The sequence below is a fragment of the Aspergillus alliaceus genome (genome assembly GCF_009176365.1).
Source record: "Aspergillus alliaceus strain CBS 536.65 unplaced genomic scaffold BDW43scaffold_49, whole genome shotgun sequence".
Classification (NCBI taxonomy): domain Eukaryota; kingdom Fungi; phylum Ascomycota; class Eurotiomycetes; order Eurotiales; family Aspergillaceae; genus Aspergillus; species Aspergillus alliaceus.
Genome location: NW_022474732.1, coordinates 11,689 through 35,254, shown reverse-complemented (window position 1 = coordinate 35,254; position 23,566 = coordinate 11,689). Strand labels below are relative to the sequence as shown.

General features: G+C 48.7%; 11 protein-coding genes across 11 annotated transcripts; 6 read left to right on the top strand and 5 right to left on the bottom strand.

Annotated features, from left to right (window-relative positions):
• The first annotated feature begins 2,523 nt into the window (after positions 1-2,523).
• BDW43DRAFT_287389 (40S ribosomal protein uS14) lies at positions 2,524-3,799 on the top strand. The gene is made up of 5 exons (XM_032043157.1): positions 2,524-2,651; positions 2,723-2,746; positions 2,857-2,899; positions 2,968-3,024; positions 3,164-3,799. The coding sequence occupies exons 1-5, from the start codon at positions 2,614-2,616 to the stop codon at positions 3,170-3,172; spliced, it is 171 nt and encodes a 56-aa protein (XP_031896573.1). The 5' UTR covers positions 2,524-2,613; the 3' UTR covers positions 3,173-3,799.
• On the bottom strand, positions 3,800-6,396 carry BDW43DRAFT_287377 (putative ubiquitin C-terminal hydrolase Ubp8). The gene is made up of 8 exons (XM_032043156.1): positions 6,259-6,396; positions 5,776-6,200; positions 5,484-5,717; positions 5,326-5,433; positions 4,945-5,273; positions 4,463-4,888; positions 4,208-4,411; positions 3,800-4,138 (listed from the first exon to the last, which is right to left on the bottom strand). Exons 2-8 carry the CDS (start codon positions 5,825-5,827, stop codon positions 4,022-4,024), a joined length of 1,470 nt encoding a protein of 489 aa, XP_031896572.1. The 5' UTR covers positions 5,828-6,200; positions 6,259-6,396; the 3' UTR covers positions 3,800-4,021.
• Positions 6,397-6,477: 81 nt separating this feature from the next.
• BDW43DRAFT_287374 (DASH complex subunit DAM1) lies at positions 6,478-8,177 on the bottom strand. The gene is made up of 4 exons (XM_032043155.1): positions 7,515-8,177; positions 7,410-7,461; positions 7,304-7,355; positions 6,478-7,232 (listed from the first exon to the last, which is right to left on the bottom strand). The coding sequence occupies exons 1-4, from the start codon at positions 7,833-7,835 to the stop codon at positions 7,052-7,054; spliced, it is 606 nt and encodes a 201-aa protein (XP_031896571.1). The 5' UTR covers positions 7,836-8,177; the 3' UTR covers positions 6,478-7,051.
• Positions 8,178-8,191: 14 nt separating this feature from the next.
• BDW43DRAFT_287373 (CRAL/TRIO domain protein) lies at positions 8,192-10,434 on the top strand. The gene is made up of 4 exons (XM_032043154.1): positions 8,192-9,488; positions 9,541-9,582; positions 9,635-9,734; positions 9,797-10,434. Exons 1-4 carry the CDS (start codon positions 8,340-8,342, stop codon positions 10,279-10,281), a joined length of 1,776 nt encoding a protein of 591 aa, XP_031896570.1. The 5' UTR covers positions 8,192-8,339; the 3' UTR covers positions 10,282-10,434.
• A 25-nt stretch (positions 10,435-10,459) lies between these two features.
• BDW43DRAFT_287370 (HIT family protein) lies at positions 10,460-12,191 on the bottom strand. The gene is made up of 6 exons (XM_032043153.1): positions 12,032-12,191; positions 11,843-11,925; positions 11,575-11,643; positions 11,308-11,400; positions 11,208-11,222; positions 10,460-11,090 (listed from the first exon to the last, which is right to left on the bottom strand). The coding sequence occupies exons 1-6, from the start codon at positions 12,069-12,071 to the stop codon at positions 10,974-10,976; spliced, it is 417 nt and encodes a 138-aa protein (XP_031896569.1). The 5' UTR covers positions 12,072-12,191; the 3' UTR covers positions 10,460-10,973.
• A 782-nt stretch (positions 12,192-12,973) lies between these two features.
• Positions 12,974-14,885, top strand: BDW43DRAFT_176164 (M20 family metallo-hydrolase). The gene is made up of 3 exons (XM_032038802.1): positions 12,974-13,207; positions 13,399-13,713; positions 13,780-14,885. Exons 1-3 carry the CDS (start codon positions 13,092-13,094, stop codon positions 14,714-14,716), a joined length of 1,368 nt encoding a protein of 455 aa, XP_031896568.1. The 5' UTR covers positions 12,974-13,091; the 3' UTR covers positions 14,717-14,885.
• Positions 14,886-15,053: 168 nt separating this feature from the next.
• On the bottom strand, positions 15,054-16,102 carry BDW43DRAFT_314587 (40S ribosomal protein eS10; the record flags this gene model as incomplete). The annotated part of the gene is made up of 5 exons (XM_032047847.1): positions 15,054-15,305; positions 15,377-15,537; positions 15,643-15,692; positions 15,753-15,848; positions 16,065-16,102. 5 exons carry the CDS (start codon positions 16,100-16,102, stop codon positions 15,054-15,056), a joined length of 597 nt encoding a protein of 198 aa, XP_031896567.1.
• On the top strand, positions 16,004-17,220 carry BDW43DRAFT_287363 (telomere maintenance SDE2 family protein). Its single transcript, XM_032043152.1, has one exon. It carries the CDS (start codon positions 16,180-16,182, stop codon positions 17,110-17,112), a length of 933 nt encoding a protein of 310 aa, XP_031896566.1. The 5' UTR covers positions 16,004-16,179; the 3' UTR covers positions 17,113-17,220.
• A 176-nt stretch (positions 17,221-17,396) lies between these two features.
• Positions 17,397-19,660, top strand: BDW43DRAFT_287362 (uncharacterized protein). Its single transcript, XM_032043151.1, has 2 exons — positions 17,397-17,942; positions 17,997-19,660. Exons 1-2 carry the CDS (start codon positions 17,411-17,413, stop codon positions 19,478-19,480), a joined length of 2,016 nt encoding a protein of 671 aa, XP_031896565.1. The 5' UTR covers positions 17,397-17,410; the 3' UTR covers positions 19,481-19,660.
• A 29-nt stretch (positions 19,661-19,689) lies between these two features.
• BDW43DRAFT_287360 (uncharacterized protein) lies at positions 19,690-20,120 on the bottom strand. The gene is made up of 2 exons (XM_032043150.1): positions 20,028-20,120; positions 19,690-19,975 (listed from the first exon to the last, which is right to left on the bottom strand). The coding sequence occupies exons 1-2, from the start codon at positions 20,035-20,037 to the stop codon at positions 19,749-19,751; spliced, it is 237 nt and encodes a 78-aa protein (XP_031896564.1). The 5' UTR covers positions 20,038-20,120; the 3' UTR covers positions 19,690-19,748.
• A 785-nt stretch (positions 20,121-20,905) lies between these two features.
• On the top strand, positions 20,906-23,025 carry BDW43DRAFT_314583 (catalase; the record flags this gene model as incomplete). Its single annotated transcript, XM_032047846.1, has 11 exons — positions 20,906-20,936; positions 20,996-21,125; positions 21,191-21,214; positions 21,279-21,489; positions 21,548-21,640; positions 21,714-21,721; positions 21,773-21,896; positions 21,963-22,250; positions 22,312-22,396; positions 22,467-22,895; positions 22,949-23,025. The coding sequence occupies 11 exons, from the start codon at positions 20,906-20,908 to the stop codon at positions 23,023-23,025; spliced, it is 1,500 nt and encodes a 499-aa protein (XP_031896563.1).
• Positions 23,026-23,566: the final 541 nt, after the last annotated feature.

Below are 23,566 nucleotides of genomic sequence, written 5' to 3'. Positions count from 1 at the left end.
ACTATTCCTTCATGACAAACAAAGTACTATAAAGTCGGTCAATGCCCAATTGCGATATCTTACATAATCAATAGAACTAAAACCGGGAAACCCGAAGGGACAACCCTTTTAGGTTATCTGTCTCCCTATGGATGGAGCCGGCTCCATTCCAGCGAGGCTGAATTCTCCTTGGAAGCAGACCCCAACATGATGTGTATCGATTTCTGCCTACCCTGCGTCCAATGACAAGGGTCTCACTCGGCAATTATTATTATTGACATCGGTGGATTTTTTAAGCCCCATGACGTATGTATTATATTGAAATGAACGAGTGGACTGATATTTCCCCAAACAATTATGCATACATAAAACTGCACAATACTCGTTACATCTCCCGTTTTTCCTGTCTACTTAGGTTTAATCTAGCCCGTGAAGGTCCCGACGGACGCAACTCCCTTCTACAGGGTAGATCATTTGTTACTGTTCCTAGTAACTGCATCGGAAATCCGGCACCTGGTGTTCGTTGGACAGACTAATCTCCGAGATCGTCTGTGCCTCCCTACCAATCAGCTGGCTTGATTCGGCTATCTCGGATGAAGGACTGGGCGTTCACTGATCAGGTGTTGGTGGCTGTTTCCTTTTACCTAATGTGTACTAAACTACAGGTGCGAGGCACTAGTTAGTTAGGGGCGTTTCTTATGTAAGTGGGGTTCGGTATTTTGGTAGAACCGAATGTGGATTTAAACGAATAAAAAGAAATGGAATTGCTGTTTGCTTGGCTATGAAGGGTCGTTTATTCGTTCGGAAACATGTCCCTTGGTATCCCAGTTCAAGCAGATTGTTCTAGAATTGGAATCGTGATGTTCTACGCAGCAGGATGCTCTTTCCGGCGCAGCCGCGGTCTGATGAATGACAGCCTTTATTGACGTAATTAGTGCTAATATCTATGGCCTGATGCTGAAAGATAGCACCGAGCTTTATAGCTATCACGGGTGGCCAGGGATTTCTCGAATGACAGGTGTTGTACTTGTGCTTGCTTCATCGTTTCACTTATAGATAGCAGTACCACTTTTACGTCTTTGATGTCTATGACCTGATAGGAGTCGTCTAGAGCGTCCCGTCGCACAGGTGGCGTCTCTTCTAGGCCCGGCTGTTAATTTCCTCGAGGAATTGAAGAATTTGGTCGAACCCTTCGGGTACTTTTATCCAATGGCCATCGCTATCCGCACCAGTGAACTCATGCCACTGGACAGGAATTCGAATTTGCTGTAAGACCCTAGCCGCTTGTCGGTCCGGGTCCGCAGGAAACCAAGCATCGTCACTTCCATGGCTCAAGAACACAGGGCATTGCCAATAAAGATGTGTCGATGGTAGTGTTTATCTGCGATGTTTCGGAGCCGGATATCCTGTTGCGAAAGAGATTAGCCACCGAAGAATCTTACCAATTGCTTGTCCGGAATGCTGAGAGCACCGCTTCCCCGTGACCTTTGAAACAGATCTTCTACCTGCTGCGCAAAGGGAAACCAGCCACAGAAACCCACAAAGCCTCCAAGTGGCCGACAAATCTGGTTGGTGGCACAAATCCATGTCCGTAAGGCGGTTGCCATCCCTTGACTGATACGTCCTAGATAAACATGGCGGGTCTTCCCACCAAGTCGTCCGATTCGGTTGTACAAGATGCTCAGGATGTGGGTGACTGATTCCTTTATTCCATCAACTTGCAGGCCCTGTCGCTCGTGAATGTCGTCCTGGGAGTATGCGTCAAACCAGGAACATATGTCTTCCCGGAATCATTCAACGGTCACGAGACGTCGGGAATACCTAACGCCAGTTAGGGAGGCTAGAGGATAGATTGTGGCCTTTGGGTGACTTGGAAGAGAAGAGCTCGGCGAATTCAGGTCCAGTGCTTCTGCGGCCGGGAAGCAAAATGGTTGGGTGAGTATGCGAGTCCTGAAGTAAATGGACATAAGGTTCAGGGAATGGCATAATGTTTTACTGTTGGTGTTCCTGGACAGGGTATTTATGTGTTGGACAAGAAAATATATTTTTATCCTGCGCCCTGCGTCACGAGGACGATGGTTAGACAAAACACGATTGATCACCATAAACGTTCTCATAGAACAATCTCATATATGATTCGGGTTAGAACTATTTCGTATAGATGATTCTAACTCATTCAAGAGTAGCCTCATCCTAGTAAATGATCCAAAGAAGGCAATGCAAAAATTCACATCAATGAAATAGCCTAAAAGCCCCGCCATCAATTTAAACATCATGAACAACTTTTAACATGCAGCAAATCTAAGATCACAATAAAGTAGTCCCTCTAGCGTCCAAGGAAGGCGGAGAAACATACCACCGCCGATCCTCCAAACCCGGAGAAAGATTGAAAACAAATCCGCTAAACCCAACCCAGCAACGCGGCCCATCACATGACCCCCTTATCCTAACCCGCAACCCAACATAGTTTAGCGCTACTCAAGCGAGCTGGTCCGAATCGGGACAGAGAAAGCACACAACGCATTTTCCAACCCTAACATTCGTCTCCGTTCAACCTCAACGCCCAGCGACGACAACCGCCTGCCCAAACACCGTCAACCCGCCAGGTTTTCCTCGCCGTCGAATCAATTCAAGATGACTCACGAGTCCGTGTGGTACAGCCGCCCCCGCAAGTAAGGATTCCCTGTTTCTGGAATTAAAGATAATACGTTTTGGCTAATGGATGTGCCTTCTTTTGCGATAGGTACGGCAAGGGCTCCCGTGGATGGTATGTGATAGTTTGTAAAAAGAAGCTCCCCTAGACGACGATAAAATTTGAGGTCTACGATACCGGTGAAGTTCGGGATGGGAAGACTGATTGGAGGTTTCACGATTTAGCCGCGTTTGCACCCACCGCGCTGGTCTGATCCGCAAGTACGGTGTATGTGAAATATGAACCCTGAGAAAAGCGTCCCTGGGAATATATAACTGATGGGGTTATTTTAACAGATGAACATCTGCCGTCAGTGCTTCCGTGAGAAGTCTCAGGACATTGGTTTCCACAAGGTTCGTGACATGGCTTGCACGATTGAAAATTGCCATACCTAGCAACAACGACAACACATTCTCGAATGAAGGCACCGCCTGTAGCTGGGAAAGGATAAAAGAGAAACCCATCACTAACCCACATCTTACCAAACTATAGTACCGTTAAATCAATATCAACTCGAATTCCTATTCACGATATTCGTTACATCCTCGGCGCTCGGTAACAACCATGGGAAATAGCGGAAAGGACACCGATTCGCTTGGATTCCGACGGGGAATATATGTGGAATAATAAAAAGTTGTTGGAGGAAAATCATGCACGATTGCCGGTGTTGACAATTTATCAAAGGGTGTCATGTCGAACCTTTTTTCTTTTCTCCCAATTCATACTTGAATTGAAATGAGGAACTTTTCTGGAATCTATTACTGGGCTTCATATCTCTCCCCCCCTTTTCCTTTGCAGCTCCAGACGCGCTGGTCGATGACTGAAAGATACAATGAGCACATGCTGTTGCACTGCGATGTTGGTTTGTAGTGCCTGTAAGGATCGCGGTAGAAGTTTGTGCAATAATGACCGGTATTCATGCCATGAATACGCCGTTCCATTATCTCGGCGTGCCTTGCTCTCTCAAAGCCGGACTTCGGGACACGGTCCAAAGCGCTCTACAAGAATGCCGAAAGAGGTGGCCTAAAGTAGCCCGGCTTTCACATAGACAAAGTAAAAGAAACTGCCTGGTTACTGACGGAATATGTAGATCGTCCGATACCTATGGAGGAAGGAATTACTCTAACCTAGCTGTACGAGCTAAGCCACCATGTCTCCTGAAGCAAAAGGCACCGCATTATATAAGTGTTTAATAAGTCTTCTATAGGCCAAAGCTACCCCTGCGACTTAACGTTGATTCGAATGCATTGCAAAAGCCACGAATGAACCCTTTGTCCATCGACTCCTGGTCGCTAAAACGTGTAAGTAATGAGCAAGCAATCCGCATTACCGAGTGCCAAGTCTACCCTTCTACTGGGAAGGAGGAGCAGCCAAGGAGCGGAGATTGTAAAAGAGTAGATATGCATCGGCACTGAGGACATCGGCTTCCGTTACAGAGGTGACTTGGTCATCGTTGAAGAGGATCCACTGTTCATGTTAGTGAGGGCCCAAGAACGGGTTGCTCACGTATTTTGGCAGGGGAGATGGGAAACAAACCTCGTCACCTTGGCGGCAGTAGACATAGTAATGCCCTGCGTCTAATTTCCCTTTATGAACTACCGCGGATGAGAGGTCATAAATATACCTCGATTTGTCCACTCGCGAGTCAGGATTGGTTGTGTAGGGGAGCATGTTGATAGACAGTGGAAAATCTATGCGACCCTCTAGCTTCTCCGAAACCGAAAATGTATGTTCATAGCGCTGCAGTTCTTTAGCTCAGCGTTGCTGATAGGCCTCAAGCAAGCGACTTACTTTCAATTGCATACATAGAATTGCTGGTAGTTTCTTGATACGCAATTGTTTTGTGGCCTTCTGAGAACTTCCGCCACAACCGCTGCAATTGTAGACGCCTGCCATGAGCTTCTCTGGGGAAGTGAAGCTTTCCAAGCATCCGCTCAGCGTGGGGGTAGCTGAGGGCCCAGCGCCACCCATTGCCCGTTTCTTTGCCTGCACCTGGACATCCAAACTCAAATCGACCATGGGGTCATCCGTCCGCGTAACGTTGCCACACTTGTCACAAGTTACACTACTTCGGAGCTTACCGTAGAATGTCTTGTGGAAAAAGCAAGGGCAACCCTTTTCATGGTTCTCGTGATGTCCATCTGTACTAGCGTGTAATTTGTCGACGAGAAACTGGTAATATTCATGTGCATCCTGTTGCTGATATCCTGCTAATGTCTGGTGAAGTCAGTACTCAACATGATATTAAGATTTCCAAAGAAAAGACGACATACAGAGCTTGCACGCCACGTTGCTAGGAGGAGGTTCAGAGCCGCAAAACCTTCTGGCTTGTCACTGCTATTGAAGTCGGCGAACGCTTCTGCGACAGCGCACGCTATGCAATCAGGCATAGAACAATCGTGGGACTGATGTCCGCTCCCAAGGAAGTAGGTGTTGAGGATCGGGTCGTGGAGCAGTGTCTGGAGAATGACATTTAAATAACATGTTTGCCCGAGGTTGAACAGCCCCCTAACACCTTGTTTCGCACAAGAGCGCTTGTTCGCATTACTCCTGACATACAGCTCGTCGGTTGAGCTTTCGCTAAATCGACGTTTTTGGGCAACTAAATAGATTTTAGTTCTTGATGCGAACTGAAGGGCAGATGGTAATCAGACGTTTCAGCGTGCTTTCAGGTGTTGATGATCGCAGTCTCTCCAGACCGTAATCATAGACAAAGTCTCCACATCCCTGACAGAACAACGTACGACTCCTTGATTCCATGTCTGGGGAGAAGATCAGTAAACAGTTTTAGTCGGAAGGTTGGCCCACTCACAGAATTGGTGTCCAGTCTTTTCCGTATGGGCCTTTCGGTCGCCAATCGTGAATGAGCCGGAGCAATTTAAGCACATATACTTTGGTTTTAGAAAGCTGGTTGTACGAAGGCTGTTCTGTGTGGCAGGCAAGTCCCCAGGTTTGCGAGGGGCCAAAGAATTATGTGACTTGATGAAGTAGGCCTTGAACTGGTCACTAGTGCTCCCATCTTGGGAAAGCTGCACAGCAAGATGCTCTTCCGGGCGGATTAGCAGTAAGAACGAGAGAGGAGAGCTTTCAGGGTAGTCGCATACCGCAACCAAACTCGGCCTCGGAAAGGAGCGACACACAAGCGACGCTGGCCATGGCGACAGCGGGACTTGGGAGACTATACGTTACACCAGCCTTTATAGAGTTGTTAAAAGAGTTGAGGGACCAAGGATGGACCCGCGACACTGAGGAACGATTGTAGATCTATCACAGTAGGTAGACGCCAAGGGACCCTGAGCATGAACGGAAGAGAGCGACGTTGAGATCAACTGCAGATACAATAGGAATCCATGGATTAAGACACCGTCAAGTACCCTGGCTGTATCACATCAGCATTGCGTCCCTCGGAGGCCAGCCCCCAATATAGAAAGACGCTGAAAGGCCGCAATTAATTGGCACAGAATGTATGAACTGGTTATGGTGAATGCGAATGGTGCTCTGTGTTCCGCTGTCGGCTCGGTCCCGAACACTACCCCAGATAAGTTAGGTCTTTAGCTCCGTCACACCGGGGATGTTTCCAGGCTGACTAGAGAACCCGAACAGAAAGATATATAATTATATCACGGATACAGGACAACCCGAGGGTGAACCTTCGATATAGTTACGGGGAGGGCTCGGAATGGAGTGTGGCGCTGGCAACGGAGTAGAAGAAGTCCTGCAAGATCTTTTTTCTTCCGCAAGGGTCACGAATTTCCGAGCGATAAGAAACCGGGACTGCATTTGATCCGAGAAATACGGTACGTATTGATAGACTCACCACGTGGTTTCGGTCACCGTCACGTTCAAACCTATGTAAAAGTAAAGAATCTGGGGAAATTTCTACTGCCTAACTAATCATTTGATTGAATTACGATCGACCATAGTCTTACGGAAGTGACCAGCGACGGGATAACCCTTTGCATTTCTGATTCACATTGTTATAGCATGTCGAGTTCAACTGTCCTGAGTTAAGATCGCTGTACTATTGACAGAGAATTTGAAGGCACTTGGATGCTGCCAAAGGTTTTGGTCTTTGGTTTCTTGTTGACTCAGGCACTTCTGCCGCCTAGAAACCTAGAAGGCAACGCATCCTGGCTACGTTGAGACAAAATGCCCCTCTTCCCATAAGAGTACCAGTTGACACCCTAACATGCATTCATCATCCCCGAACTTGTCGCGCCGCATAAGTTGGTTAAGTTGGTTGAGGCTCATTATGGAGAGCTAGTAGAATGCTGGCCGGTGGCAGATACGTTGTATACCGGCTAAGAGGTCGATAAGCTCTGTTCGTGTGCGCACGCGCCCGTATATTAAGAGAGGTTGTACGTTTACAACCAAGTATCTTCACCGGATTCCCCTGCCCCGTGGCAGTGCGCTCGGGCGAGCTCGGCTGGTGCCTCTGGTTGTATAACGACCGCGAGTACTAGACCCTCTTGTGGTCCCCCGCGAAGGAGTAGTGGTCTTGCGCGCCGGTTTAGGAGAGACGGTACTTGAAGGATTTTCAACGAAAGTGGTATCAGTGGTCCTGAAATTCAAGTCTCTAGTTAGCAAAAGCCATCAAAGATATGACATTGGGAGGAACAATCAATGACCCACATGAATGTTGTTTCGCCATCATTAGCCGATCGAATTTGCTCCACTTCAGCTTCTTGAGTGATGTTAGTGCCACACGTTCCTATCGGATATAGTGCGATATTGATACCTTTCTCCGCCTCCGCTTGTTTAGCTCTTCTAAATGATTCGGGGATCGGAGCCTATAGTCGTTGGTTAATTTGGTAAGATGGCTTGGTATCGTTAGTGACCATACCTCTGGAAAATCTACACAGAAGGCGTTCATGTTTAGGCCATAGAGAAAGCTAGCGAAACTCTCACCGAAGCGCGAGAGACTCTCATGCATTAGCTGGAGGTGCATGAAATTAGCCTCAAGGTCAGCCATGGAGTCGGCGAGCTCTGCGAATTGAGGCTCGAGGGCATTGATCGCGGGCTGGGTATAGCCCAGACTGCTGATATTGCCTCCATAACCATGTGCCTCACGTAATGACGACCGAGAGCTGGGCCGTAGAGGGGTCGTAGGCCTCGAGGTAGGCCGTGGACGCGAGGACGATCGGGAAAAGGCAGTAGGTTCCATTGAGGGTGTCAGAAAATTCCGAGGTACGGTGGACAAGTGACACAAGGTGTGGGAGGACGAATTGGGTAAGGAGTGCGAAAGGTGCTCAAATCTGGGGGGAAAGTGACCATTAATATTGGGGAACCGATGATTAAAAGAGTGGGATGTGAGATTGGATTTTTGTTTGTTGACGCCGTCCTGTTGATCCCCCGCTTTTGGCGCTGGAGCCGAAGGTCAAGTGGATGACTGGCGGCAGTTGCCTCAGGCGGCCAGAGGGCCCTAAATTTAGTAGTGGCTTTGAGTGGTCCAGGGGACTTGCGTTGCGGACCCTCGGCGTCGACCCTTTCTTTAGTTCACTTCCTGTCTAACTCCCTTTTTTTTCCCTCCTCTTTCTTTTTGGTTTCCCCGCATACCCCCGGCTCCTTCAAACTTTTTCAGGGGGTTAGATCTTCGTTCTGTCTCACCTCATATAGAGAAGAGGGGAGCACAAAAGGCCCTTGTCACTCACTCATTCGCTCATAGCACATGCATACTAGTTGGTTCCTACGCTGCCGTCTCATTATATCCTCGGCCAGATCCATTTCATCTGCATCGTCGTGTTCCACCAGTGCACAGATCTTCCCAAAGAAGCTGGGCTTGAGTTCAAGTACTTTAATTTTCTCCAATCCACCCAAACGCCCCTTCTCCACTTTACCTGTATCAAAACTTGGCGGACCGAGGAAGGCTTCATCTTTTTGGACGATCACATTCACATTAGCTATCGTCTGTGGTGCGACCTGGATTCAGGATAAATACCGCCATCCTGGAAGCGATTCTCATCTCATTACGAATACTCCGGATTCTGAACAAATCAAACCTCCCTTTCTTGGTGCAATTGATACCCTTAAAACCATGCCTATCGAAGCCGCCCCCGGAACTGTGGGTAACCTCACCCCAGAGCAGGAAGTCAAGCTCCAGGAGTTTTGGATCCTGCTGCTGAAGGTGTGTGGTATCAACGTGGAACATATCGAATCGAATGGTGATGCCGCCGCTCCCCCAAGTCCTTCATCACAGAAGAAACAACCACCACCACCGAAGCGGAGGTTCACCTTCTTCGGCGGTGGGGGCAACGACACCGTGGATGACGCCGCAAGCACCAAGTCAACCAACGGGATTACAAACAGTATCTCTTCCATCAACATTACCGATGGTGATGACAAATATGGACAGTCGAAGGAGTTCCAGCAAGCACTCACAGACATGAAGCCGGAGGAAATCCGGCTCACTCTGTGGAACATGGTTAAGCAAGATAACCCTGACTCCTTGCTTCTTCGCTTCCTTCGGGCGCGCAAGTGGGATGTCAAAAAGGCACTGATTATGTTGATCTCTACGATCAGATGGAGATTGCAAGACGTGAAAGTCGACAATGATGTCATGAAGAATGGCGAACTGGTAGCTCTAGAACAATCCAAGAGTTCAGATCCTGCCGAGAAGAAGAAGGGCGAAGAGTTCCTGGCGCAGATGCGCATGGGCAAGAGCTTCATGCATGGTGTCGACAAGGCCGGCCGGCCGATTGTGGCTATCAGAGTGCGCTTGCACAAGCCATCCGACCAAAGCACCGATACTTTAGATCGATTCACAGTGTACACCATTGAGACCGCCCGGATGATGCTTTCTCCTCCTGTCGAAACAGCTGTAAGTTTTCCACCACTACCCGAGCGGAGTACAAGCATCTAACAGATGGTAGTGTGTTGTCTTTGATATGTCCAACTTCTCTCTAGCAAACATGGTATTTATCCCATCTCGTGTTCACCATATGAATATATTCTAATATGTACTAGGACTACCATCCCGTTAAATTCATGATTAAGTGCTTCGAAGCCAACTATCCTGAATGCTTGGGTGTTGTGCTTATTCACAAAGCCCCTTGGATCTTTTCAGGTTCGTGCCTTCTTCTGTGCTATTAATAAACCATTTGACAAACTCTAATATGCGCCCTATAGGAATCTGGAATATCATTAAGGGGTGGCTTGACCCCGTGGTCGCATCCAAGATCAACTTCACCAAGAATGTCCAGGACCTTGAAAAGTTCATCCCCAAGGACCGCATTTATAAAGAGCTTGAGGGCGATGAGGACTGGGAATATAATTATGTGGAGCCCCAGGCCGGCGAAAATAAGACTATGGAAGATACGGCCAAGCGCGATGAGTTGATCAAGGAAAGACACCAGCTTGCCCAAGAGCTTCAGGATGTCACGGTTGAGTGGATCTCCGCTAGCAGAAAGAAGGATGACGAGGCCAGCAAAGCTGCTGTGGAGAAAAGAACGGCTCTCATTGAGCAGTTGAGGGCTCAATACTGGGTGCTCGACCCATACATTCGCGCCACCTCTCTATATGACCGACTGAACGTTCTTCAGGGCGGTGGAAAGGTTGATTTCTACCCGTCTGAAGCCAAAGTGAATGGAACCGCCACAAATGGTACTTCCTGATAGACTGTACGTCATTTTTTGTGTTGGATTTCGTTGATAGAACGGCAGTTTATTATTCAGTATCATGCGTGCATCATGTATATAATGGGATTATTTGTGTTCATGCAATATCAGTGCCAAATATGATCTTCTCTTTTTGACTACTGTACAAAATATACTGTTACTATCGTGATAGTGTGTAGATTGATGCATGTAGAATCGACATATACAGTCCAACTTTATATGCTGTAATTAAAACTGAAAAGCCACCCAATGAAACAATGGTCCTTGTCCCAAAATTGAGATATGTTCATAATAACCATTCTCAGAAGGAATGATCCTGCCAAACGAGCAAACCAGTGGAGCCGTCCATTTATCAGATAAATTGGGTCTGTTTTTAGGGGATTTGAGGGAACGCCCGCCCTGACCACAAGTAAAACTGCTAAGTACCTAAGCGATCATAGCGACGCTTAAGTGGCCAGTACCTACTCCTGTTGCTGCCGGTTACAGCACTCTATACAGACCCTAACACCAGCCAGCTATATATTACATAATTGAATAGCTTAGCATAGCATCTCAACATCCAAGGATAGATTTTGCATGCCATGTCACCTTTAAGATACGTGATACAAATGCAATCATGGTCGCAACACCAACACCCAGCATTTTCACACGGGATCGATCCCCAGGCACGACATACAATCCTATGGCATTTAGATCTTCGAAATCTTCGCCTTGAGCTCCGCATGCAAAGCCTTAAGCGTATCCATATCCGTAGCCTGGGCGGGCCAGCCTACACCAAGACCCTCCGTCTCGTTAGGCTTGGGGATCTGCATAAAGTTAGGTTAGCATCGGAGCAGCAGAAAGTAGATTCCCGGGGGACGCGATCGTTTCAGCATTTCAGACATGTGGTCCTGTCAAACCAAAAATGAGCGAAGCTAACGTACCATGTGGAAATGAACCTAATTAAGAGGTTAAGCCAAGATTAGCCGCCTTATCCACGTGAGGTAAGGGGGGGGGGAAGGGGGAGGGGAGATTCAAGCATACATGAGGGACGACCTGGTGCGCGATCGTGCCGTTGTTCTGGAGGACGTTGTAGTCCTTGGCGTCGACGGCTTGGGCGAGCTTCTTTGCGACGGGCTGTTTTGACGGTGGTTAGCTTTTGTTTGGGGTTGACAGGAGAGGTGTTGCTGCGGGGAAGGTTGGGCCCTGTGGAATGTTCTTCTCGCAGGGTCCTCAGTTGCTGGGGGACCTTATTTAAGTCGAGGCTGACCTGGGGCCAGCTCAGGTGGAATTTATTCACTGGGTACATACCAAGACTTCATTGAGGTATTCGTCGGGGATATCGGTGAGCTTTTCGCCGTGGTACTTGGGGATCACGAGCTGTTACTGACGATTATATTTTCTCGCCTGTTAGTGTTGCTGCTTGTCTAGGGGTAGGAGGTAGGTATGGCCTGGGTAGGTATTGGTAGGGCATCATTATGGACGGTAGGTACTACTAGTAGTACTACCCCTCCATAGAAGAGGGAGACCGCCGTGCGGGGATAAGATAAAGTAGGTAGCTGAGGAAGCGAAGACTTACCGCGTGGCCACGGCTCAGAGGCTGGATATCAAGGAAGGCAAAGACCTTGTCGCTCTCGAAGAGCTTGAAAGAAGGGATATCACCTGTTGGTGGTGCGTATGTATGTTAGAGACACTGTTCGGTGACGTTGGGGCCAAAACAATGGTAATAGAACGTAGTAAGTCTAGGATGGCATTGGACGGGCATTACCCTTGATGATCTTGCAGAAGATACACGCAGCGGAAGACATGTTGATAGAGTAGAACTTGTATTTGATATTTATGAGATATATAGCAAGGAAATACTGAGGAATCTGAGTACAACAGGAGAAGAAAAGACTTAAGACTTGATGTTAATGCGGGGTTTGCTTTGAAGGCGGAACACGACGGGGGAAGAAGAATAGTTCAAGAAAAGAAAAGGAGTGGCCGAGAGGCGTTTCGAACGGACGCTGTCTTGGAACCAAATGAGGGAGTATATATCACTATTAGGACTACCGGGTTGAGGAGTGGGACAAATTAGTTCAGAACCCATTTCTTGCCTTTTACCAGAGATGGCCGTGGTTTGCCCACTATACTCCTCTACTCAATCTTTGGACTTTTCCATCGACACAGTTGTCGATTTTTACTTTTTCCTTTTTTGATCATAGTAATTATGAGTAATTTCTTGTCTCCTCCTCCCTTTTTCCCGGCCCGTAAGGTGCAGTAGACCCTTCAATTCCGAGCTCGGTGCGTGCCTGATGCCTGTCAAAGGCCGTGTCTGTAAGAAGACAAGACCCAACATCTTCCCATTACTCGATAATGACTGGGACCGGTGTTATGTGCTTTCGATAAGTTGGAGTAATGCCCTATATGAGCGGACTTTTGTCCGCTGCCAGTACCTCTCCTTGTCGGTCATCTATACAGATCTCTGACAAGGAATTGACGCGTTGGCGTGCTACCCCAACAACCAAATTGGAGAAGCGACACTACCTAACTCATCAACTTGATCCTGACTTGCCTTTTAATTTGATGGAATCACCGAAGAGATACTGCTAACCCCGCTTATCTTATCACGTCTCCCCATACTTATCAGCCTGTCTCCAACAGGTAGTATTTGTATCTCGATCACCCCCTCTTTTCCTATTTATGAGGTGATGCTTTATTTATCATCTACCCTAGGTTCACAACAGTATCAGCCAGAAGGCTATCATCAAAGCTGAAAGCGGTACAGCTCACAAGAACAGTGATAATATAACCACGCCAGGCCTTCGCAATTCTTCGAGAGACAAGCCATGTTGACAACAGAGTTGTCCGAAGCCGAGATTTCGGCGCTCCGAGCTAACAAGGACCGTCTTGCAAAGGACCTTCATCACAGTTGCCAGTGGGGCTATGGTATCCGTTGGGGAGAGTAAGTAGTATACATGTATTTGCAATGTCCCAACCCGCTTCGTTATTGTATGGATTTCTTGACAATCCATTGATCAGAATTAAGCACATCGAGGTTCATCCTATTTCCCCTAAAGCCTTGTTGATATACTCTCCCTGCTGTAAACTAGTTTCGCACGAATATCTATATCGGTAGACTGACTCTTGACCTAGTGGACCGACGGACACAGGAATGCAGCGTCTGACACTTTCCGAGGAAGACAAATCCGTGCGAGACTGGTTCATTAAAACAACTAAAGCGTTGAAGTGCAACATTACGATCGATGAAATGGGCAACATCTTCGCCGTACGTCCTGGGCGAAGAAAAGATGTTCCCCCGACGTTCATTGGTAGCCATTTGGATACGCAACCAACGGGTGGTCGTTACGACGGGATCCTGGGTGTCCTCTCAGGTATTGAAACTCTGAAAGTTATCGAGGAGATGGGACTGGAGACAGAGGGAGGTATAGGCGTTGTAAACTGGACGAAGTAAGAGCCCCCCCTCCCTCAATCAACAAGAACCATTTCGAAGCGCTTATACCAATGCCCCTATAGCGAAGAGGGCGCCCGTTTCCCTATCAGTATGATTTCTTCCGGCGTGTGGGCAGAGTGTATCCCTCTTGCACGAGCACATGGTCTCAAAGAAGTACCAACGGTGGCTTCTCTCCCCACTGCATCTTCGGCCCCAGAGTCAATGAAGTCGGCACTCGAAAAGATCGGTTACTTAGGGGACGTCCCCTGCTCTTATAAAGCAACTCCGATGGCAGCCCATTTCGAACTTCATATTGAGCAAGGGCCTCATCTAATTTCCGAAGGCCAACGCGTTGGTGTTGTCACTGCCGTCCAAGCCTATCGCTGGTACAGGGTCAATGTAATAGGAAGAGACACTCACACAGGTACCACAGCTTTCCAACATCGGGCAGATGCTCTATACGCTTTCGCTCAAATGATGGTACGTGCCCGGGAAGTTGCCGCCGCACATGGCTGCTTGGCCAGCGTTGGCATCGTCGAGGCGAAGCCTGGCAGTGTCAACACCGTGCCCGGCCTGGTTAGCTTCTCACTCGACATACGTGGCCCTGAAACCGAATTAGTCACAACCGTTGAAGAGAAACTAAGGAAGGACTTCGACGCCATCGCCGCGAAGGAGGGCGAGGGCATTGGCAAACCCTGTCGGGTTGAATGGACCGTAGAATTTGACTCTCCGGCGGTGAAGTTCCACCCCGATTGTATCGACTGCGTGCAGCAGTCTGCGGAGGCTGTTGTCGCCGATGCGCCAGAGCCTAAGACTCTTGTGCGGACGATTATGAGCGGTGCAGGACACGATAGTGTTTTCACGTCCAAGAGAGTTCCCACCAGTATGGTCTTCGTGCCCTGTAAGGATGGACTGAGCCATCATCCGGAGGAATTCTGCTCTGCAGACGACTGTGCAACAGGCACATCAGTCATCCTGCAAGCAGTGATCCGGTATGACCGGAAGAGATTTTCGTCGTAAATCTAGCCCTTGCACCTCAAATGATTGTGAACGGGTAACCCTTCCAGCATATTCTTAATTTCATAAAATCCGTAAGGTAGGACTGCAGGAAGGGGACAAAAGGCTCTGTTGCGTGTATGCCACGTCATTACTGTTGAAACAGGAGAGATTCTACAACGAAATGAAATATGGAGTCATTAAAATCATGACATTGACCCTAGCTATGTCGTACTATAGATACAGCACCAATGCATAATTTTTTTTAGATGGGCGTAGCAGCCTTTTCGTACTTATTCAAAAGTCTACTCAAGCCACTAACGGACCCATCCAAACCCTAGGAAGACCGGACGACATCCCTTTAAGCAGAGGGAGCAGGGCGGCCACGACCGAATCCGCCACGGAAGCTAGGGGCGAACTCGCCAGGGGCACCACCCTCCTTCTCCTGGTCACGGCGGCGGTAGCCACCCTCACGGGTAGGACGAGGACGACGCTCGCGCTCCTCACCACCCATCATGCCACGGGGGGGAGCGTGAGAACGCTGCTGCTTGATGTGGGTGGCAGGGACAACCTCAGCGGGGAGGTGGAGCCACTCACGGAGGTAGTCAAGACCCTAGTGAAAAAAAAGGTTAGATAACCTCTTCTCTTTGAGTGTTGCATTTGATTGAATGGTCGCAAACATACCTCGGGGGTGAGGGTGTAGTAGTAGTACTGCCAGGAGAACTGGGTCTTGACATAGCCACGGGAGTTGAGGGACTGGAGGGCCTTGATCACGTAGAGGTTCTTGGTGTCAATGTCTCCATGCTTGGGAAGGTTGAAGTCCTTCTTGGCCACGAGCACACCCTCTGTACAAACAAAAAGGTCATCAGTCAGCGACAATGGTTTTCAGAAAAGTGAAGTTGGGTTGGTCCGGCCAATGCGACAGGAGACTGGAGGCGTCGTTCACATACCGCGGAAGAGGTACTCGTGGATCTTCTTGCGGTCGTCCTTGGGGATAAGCCTTTAGAGATATTAGCATTGCATTGCTTAGCAATTATGGGTATTGACCCGTAAAACTTACATTGTTGCGAGTTCCTGGCGCTCTTCGGGGAATCGCTCTAACAACGCGAAGAGGGTGGTGGTTGGTTTAAATGATGAACGGAATCGAGTGGAGCGACTGGCGGTTAAGTTTAAAGTGCGTGATTCCTCTTTCGGAAGCGCCTGATAGGGTTGGGGCCCTAATCAGTTAGGCTTAGTCAGGGGTGCGATTAGTTACTATGCTATCACCATGTGATTGATTGATTGATTGATTGTTGCGTTGCTGCCTAAGGTGTCAACGCAATCTGACTTCCTTCTTATCACGAACTCCACCTCTTTTGTCGCCTCTCATTACCCAACACCAGACCTCACAGCAGACCACAGTCGCGACATCGCGACATCGCGCCTTCTTGCCACCTTGATACCAGCAAACACATAAATAGTGATCTGATCAGTCAGGTACCACCAAAATGGCTCCGCAACATGTGAACGTCCTCCTCTCGACAATCCCTGGTCTCTGTCTTCCCTCGACTCTCTCATTCTCACTCCCCTCAACATCGACCATCACAGACCTCACTGAAAAGATTTCCTCATATATCCCGCCATCCGTATCGCTTCAATCACTCATCTTGACCACGACTAGCAACAAACAAATCTTTCCTTCATCTGACATTTCAATCTCTAACCTAATTGCTCCTAATGGCGAAATCATAACCTCAAATCTCCTCCCCCTCCGCCTTTCAGTGCCCCTATGCGGAGGAAAAGGTGGTTTCGGTTCCCAGCTTCGAGCAGCCGGTGGGCGCATGTCAAGCAAGCGGAAGCGCAACCAGGGCGATGATAATGGCTCCAGTCGCAACCTCGACGGGCGCCGTCTCCGTACCGTCAACGAAGCCAAAGCGCTAGCCGAGTATCTTGCAGTCAAGCCTGAGATGGACCGCAAGGAAAAAGAGGAGCGCCGAAAGAGGTGGCAAGCTGTTGTCGAGGCCGCGGAAAAACGCGAGGAAGAGCTCAGGAACGGTGGCGGGAAGCAGAAGATTGACGGCCAATGGATGGAAGATAAAGAAGAAATGAACGAGAAAGCTAGAGAGGCCGTCCTGGCGGCGATGAAAGATGGCATGTGGACGGATAATCTTCACGATACCATTCGCGACAACATTTTGGGAGGATCTAGTACAAGTGCCAGTGAAGGAAGCGGACGGAATTCTACTTCTACCTCGGATGAAGAGAGTGAAGAAGAGCAAGAGATGAAGGATGCGCCGGGACCGTCAGCGCCGGCTCCCAAGTCTGCGGCGCCGCGAAGGTTTATTGGATTTGATGATGACGATGAGTTTATGAGCGATTCGGAGGAAGAAGAAGACGATAAGGTTGATGATACCGAAGAGAAAGGCAAGGCGAAGGCTTGAACTGTGTCTTGTGCTGTTTATCTTTCGTTAAAAATTTTTTTTTTTTTTTCATTTTTCATTGTTGCGCTCTGTTTTCTTGATGTAGCGAAAGGCCTTAGCGGTGAGAATTGATTGAATCATAACACTTTTTCTTTTGGCGAGACATTTCATATTCAATATTATTGTTTGTAGAATTTCCATTGTTTGCCACGGACGGAATCGGAGCGGCGGGAGACCTGCCGCTCTTTATCACCGCTATCGCAAGCCTAAGTCTGTCGCAAACCTTCAATTCCTTCCACGTGCAAAGAACATCGCCGTCATGTCGCCATATCTTGGGCGCGTAATCCCAAAGGCGCTCCGGTTGAATCAGATTATCTCACGCGTCCCGAACTCGTTACGGCAGCTCTCGGGAGCACACTTCACACGGGGCTTTTTTCAGCGGCCAGAGGTGCGACCCGTTCGGAATGTAAATGGTCTAATCAACGAAACGCAGCAACGCCATCTATCCTCAAGTCCCCCATTACGTGTGCCACCCTTGGAGGCTATTGCGGGTGCTCTTCCTTTCACCTGTTGTCCGGGATGTGGTGCATATGCGCAAGTTGTTGACCCCGACCAAGCTGGATATTACAGCAAAACCAGGAAAGCAACGTGGAAGTTTTTCAAGGAGGCGGAACGACAATTGGAAGAGGCCAAACGAGAATCGGAAGAGCCCAAACGAGAACTGGAAGAGGCCGAACAAGAATCCGGAGAAGAAGAGTCATATTTAACAGACACGACCCGGCAGTTGCTTGATACTATCCAGTTTCTTATCCACCAGGAGGCGGAGGCAAAGAAAGCTCCTAAACCTGCTTGTATGTGGTACTCATCTTGTTCTGTTTAGGAATGGTATTAATCCAACTGTTTAGATGGCGCTTTAGTTGACGAAATCACAGCCACCGTTGAGCCGGTCATTGAGAAGCCCCGAGCTCCAATGCCGGTCTGCGATAGATGTCATAGTCTCATACATCATAACAAAGCGGTTCCTGTGATCTCGCCCTCGATAGACTCCATCGGGGCATACCTTGAGGAGTCACCATACAAATACAATCGGGTTTACCATGTTATTGACGCAGCGGACTTTCCCATGTCTCTTGTCGACAATATCTACGAAGCACTCTCCATTCAAGAACAGCGGTCGCATAACCGACGAGCTTCCACCGAGAAATATCGACGAGGAAAGAAACTGCCTACCATTAGCTTTGTCATAACACGCTCTGACCTCTTAGGTCCTACCAAGGAAAAAGTCGACTCGAAAATGGAGTACGTGCGCTCGGTCCTCCGCGACGCACTTGGCAAGTCATCCACAGATTTCCGTCTAGGCAATGTGCATATGATAAGCGCACACCGCGGGTGGTGGAACAAGAAGGTCAAGAAGGAAATCAAGGAGCACGGAGGCGGTATCTGGGTAGTTGGCAAGGCTAATGTCGGGAAGAGTAGCTTTATAGAAGCTTGCTTTCCCAAGGGCTCTGAGAACCTTGAGAAGGTTGCTGAACTAGTCGAGCGCCGTAAAGCGGAGTCGGACAATGACCTCGGCGCTGACGGCTTTCTACCACCTGCTCCTGAGGAACATCCCTATCCTGTCCTTCCGATTGTTTCATCTCTATCAGGGACTACTGTTTCGCCGATCCGCATACCGTTTGGCCGAGGCAGGGGTGAAATGATCGATTTGCCCGGGTTGGAGCGAGGCCAACTAGCAGACTATCTCCGTGATGAACATAAGCGAGATATTCTCATGACTAGCCGGGTAAAGGCAGATCGATATACTATTAGGCCAGGTCAGTCCTTACTTTTAGGGGGGGGCCTTGTACGAATCACGTCAGTAAACCCCAACGATATACTAATGGCAGCCTGCTTCATCCCGATCGAAGCCCATCTCACCAAAACCGAGAAGGCTGTGGAGATGCAGGCTGAACAGCGTCCTTACCCCGGAGAGAGTATTGTGAAAGAAGGCATTAGCAACGCAATTGCGTCTGCAGGGGTTTTTGACCTGCAGTGGGACGTGACTCGGTCGCATCTGCCAACGTCGATCGCGAAGGCAGTGGAAGATAAAAAGATGAAACTCCCATCCCTGCCCTACAAGGTGATGGCGGCAGATATCCTCATTGAGGGATGCGGCTGGGTCGAGCTCACGGCGCAGATCCGCGCTAAGTCTCTAGAGGGCGAGTCCTCTAGATCGTTGCCGCAGGTGGAGATATTCACCCCGAACGGACAACATGTTGGCGTGCGGCGCCCGCTTGAAGCCTGGGATTTCATCGCCGAGAAGCTGGCCTCAGACAAGCGCAAGAGAGCGGGGCGAGGGCGACAGAGTATCAGTCAGAAGAAGCGCGCTCATCATGGATCGAGAGTCTGAACATTTCCATCATCGATCAACGGAGGCTACTACTATGATTCCTTTTTGGGTTTTATTCAACACCTGCACAGTATACAGCATAGCGATTGGTGTTTTGATCGGGCATTTATTCTGGGAAAAGAAAAGTACTGTACTATTAAACTAACTTATCCATATAGACATCTCCTATCCAGTATTGACTTCCACTTGGTTATCAAGTAGCATTACAATCTTCTTTAGCATACATAACTACCAAAAATCACTTACAAAACATATGTCATGATACAAGTCACATCAAACCAGCATAAGTATCACCCTCTTCTTCCATCTCCTCGTCTTTTTTGATGTAGTCCTTGAATTTGTCCAATTCACCCTCCTTTTTCTGCGACTCCTGGCCCTGAGACTCGGGCTGATCCTGGCGTTGCTCCTCCTGGTGTTGCTCCTCCTTTTGGTGGTGATAGCGTCCCGGGTGGAGCACCCTATCCAGGAAGCCATGACGGTGCTGTGGATGCGATTCTGCGGGACTTTCAGTCTAGGAGACAGATGAGCTTGGCAAGGCTTAACTAACCTTCGGACATGATTTATATTCAATATGTTGATAGGGTTATCTGGCGTTGATTATTATCTCCAGATTACCTCAGAAGTATGTAAGACTTGGTTTATTCTCGGACATATAGGATGTCACTTAAGATTTGAGTAAATGCAAAAGGGAGGCGAAGATATTTTATAAAGCCCATCAGTCATCCTTTATGAAAGCATTAATTAGGGTTTGAGGATCAAAAAGTGCAGGACGTCATTGCTTCTGAAAGTGATTGGACCAGTAGTAATACTGCTTTCGGTATAGTCGGACCCTCCACCATCTCAACCACAGTTCACCCAAACACGATAGAGAAGATAAAATCCGACAACTTCCAATGAGATTTCCAGGATTGGGGATGCTGTTCGCAATGAGGGGGTTCCTCAAGCTGCAGGAGCTCCAGTCTAGAATGCGTGCATTTCCAGTGCGCATCACTCATCCTCCCATCAGCACCCGCAGTTAGGGTTTCCCGTGGGTACTTGACCGAACTCTTGCGCCTGAGATGACGGCGCCACGCGCCCCGGTCTGTACCTAGACCCTACTTAGACTATCTATTCAGGCCAGTGGGCGTGCTAGGAATGGATCCAAGGTACTGTTACAGCGGTGCTCTTAGTCTATCTAGCAGGGTCTGCTGCATATTCCTCTGCACGAACAACGCAGACCTTTTGCAAAACGTCCAATGTAATTGGTGACCCTCCAATGGAGGAACCAAAAGAGGAATAACCACTCTATAGCGTAATCGGAGTAGGAAGTGCTCAGGGTCCCGGATATATAGCTCTGGTAGTCCTCCCCGCCAAAGTGGGAAAGAGTAAATCTCTCTTCCTACTTTGCTCTACCTGTAAACATTGACTACAGACACCAATACCAACATGGCTGGGCGCTACTATACTTTGGCTGAAGGTGATCTACCATCCTAAAAGCTAAGTTCTAGGTGGAATTCAACTCACTAACTAGATCAGGTTGCCCTTTTGCCAGCAACAGTACCACTCTCCAGCTGCGGAACAGCTTAGGTGGTGGGCTTTCCTTGCTTCAAGATACACAGCTCATCGAGACTCTCGCTCATTTCTCTCGTGAGAGAATCCCGGAGCGGTAAGCTTCTGAATCCATACATAGTGGAGTCTACTTGTCTGTCCTAACTTTCTAACAATCTTTAGTGTGGTCCACGCCAAGGCAGCAGGGTAAGTAACAAATATATATGTCCGACAGGCTTAAGCACATCAAGCTTATACACCCCAACAACAGCGCATATGGCGAATTCGAGGCTACCAGTGACTGCTCCGATATCACCTCCGCTAGTTTCTTGAGCAAGGCAGGAAAGAAATCCCCCGTCCTCCTTCGAGTATCTACAGTTGGACCGGAAGCAGGTTCAGCTGACACGACTCGGGATGTTCATGGATGGGCGATGAAGACGTATACCGATGAGGGGAATTTGGACTGGGTCTTCAACAACACGGTCCGCATGCTTTCCTTCTCAAGAATATGGGGCAACTAGATAACTGATGTGTGCACAGCCGGTCTTCTTCGTTCGCGATCCGATTAAATTCCCTTCTCTGAACCGTTCGCACAAGAGACATCCTACCACTCATCTCCCTGATCCTAATATGGTGAGTGGCTCATATTTTTTTCCGATAGACAGGTAATACGAGAATACAATGCTGATCTTGGCTATTGGTATAGTTCTGGGAGTAAGTACAATTATGCCATAACATTCTAGCTTCTGTTTTAATACTCTTCAGCTTCCACGTTGGTAACCCCGAAGGTATCCACGAGCTCCTTCATCTCTTCAGCGATCGCGGAACACCGAGGTCTATCCGTCATATGAATGCATATAGCGGACATACCTACAAGTTCACAAAAGAGGTAACGACAACTACTCCCCAATCCTATCAAATGACCGAGTGCAAGACCTAACCCACGAGTCGCTAGGATGGATCATTCAAATACGTTAAGTTCCACATCAAGACCGCACAGGGTGTCCAGAACATGACCCGGGAAGAATCCATCAAGATCGCAGGCGAAAATCCCGACTACCTCATCCAGGATATGTTCGAAGCCATCGAAAGGGGCGACTACCCCGTGTGGAACATCTACGTCCAGGTTATGGACCCCGCCGAAGCAGAGAAATACCGGTGGAATATCTTCGACATGACCAAAGTCTGGTCTCACAAAGACTTCCCCTTGAGACAGATCGGAAAATTGACCCTGAACCGCAATGTATGTTTCAACGGCGTACGCAATGACTCCAGGCCACAGTCCTAACTCGCAGTTTATATAGCCCCGGAACTACTTCGCCGATATCGAGCAGGCAGCCTTCTCCCCATCCACAATGGTACCAGGTATCGCACCCTCCGCTGACCCAAGTATGTTTCCATTCTACCCTACCCTACCCCAGACAGAATTTAGAACTCAACCCTTTAACCTTCACCTTAGTGCTCCAAGCCCGTATGTTCGCATACCCCGATGCAGCCCGGTACCGTCTCGGAGTCAACTACCAGCAGCTCCCAACGAACGCAGCCAAAGCTCCCGTCTACTGCCCCTTCCAGCGAGATGGCGCGATGCGCTTCGACGACAACTACGGCGGGGACCCCAACTACGTCGGCTCGTCCCTCCAGCCGACCAAGTTCTACCAGGAGGTGAAGAACTCGAAAGTCAGTCGGCTCAGCGGATGCACCGAGCACGAGAAATGGGTGGGAGAAGTGTCCAACTTCCAGACACATATCACGGACGATGATTTCGTCCAGCCGGCCGGGCTCTGGGAGGTCATTGGCCGGGACCCGGGTCATCAGGAGAGAACGATTGGAAATATTGCGTCCCACCTGAAGGGTGTTAAGTCGCCTCAGTTGCGTAATGCGGTCTATGGTATGCGGATATATATCCATCTATAGCTGGTTCTTCTACTAATATCTATATAGAACTCTTTGGAAAGGTTAACGCGGACCTTGGGGAGAGCCTTAAGAAGGTTACTGAGGCTGCTTTGGTGTCTGCTTAGGGTGGTAAGGTTATGTATGGCAATTATGGTACCACCTATTATGAGTATTCGGGGAGTGAAATGATAATAAATTGAACGTATTATCTTTGAAATATCGGGTCTACTCATTGTTTTGTAGTTCAAGCGTCTTGACTAGAGAGTTAACCGATGTGCGACTTAGGTAGATGATATGGTCAGTTGCAAATAAAGCCGTCATATAAACCAACTTGGCCGACCATGGTTGGCTAGTCTAATGCTGTGTCAACGCAGACCTGCCCCTCATATATTAGGCATCTGACACACATTATAATTGGCAATGAGCATATTAGGGACGAAAAGTATATCTCTGGGCCAAAAGGCCCCAAACTCATCGCAACATGATGCCCCCGTCGGCAGACCCAAGTGACGTTGAGATTTGCATCATATGCGCCTTACCGATAGAGGCCGCCGTGGTCAATGCTCTCTTCGATAAAATATGCGAAACGAACACCTCGGATGAGATAGAACATGCTGCCTTGGACGAAAAATATACCATAGGTCGACTCGCCGGCCATGGGAAAGT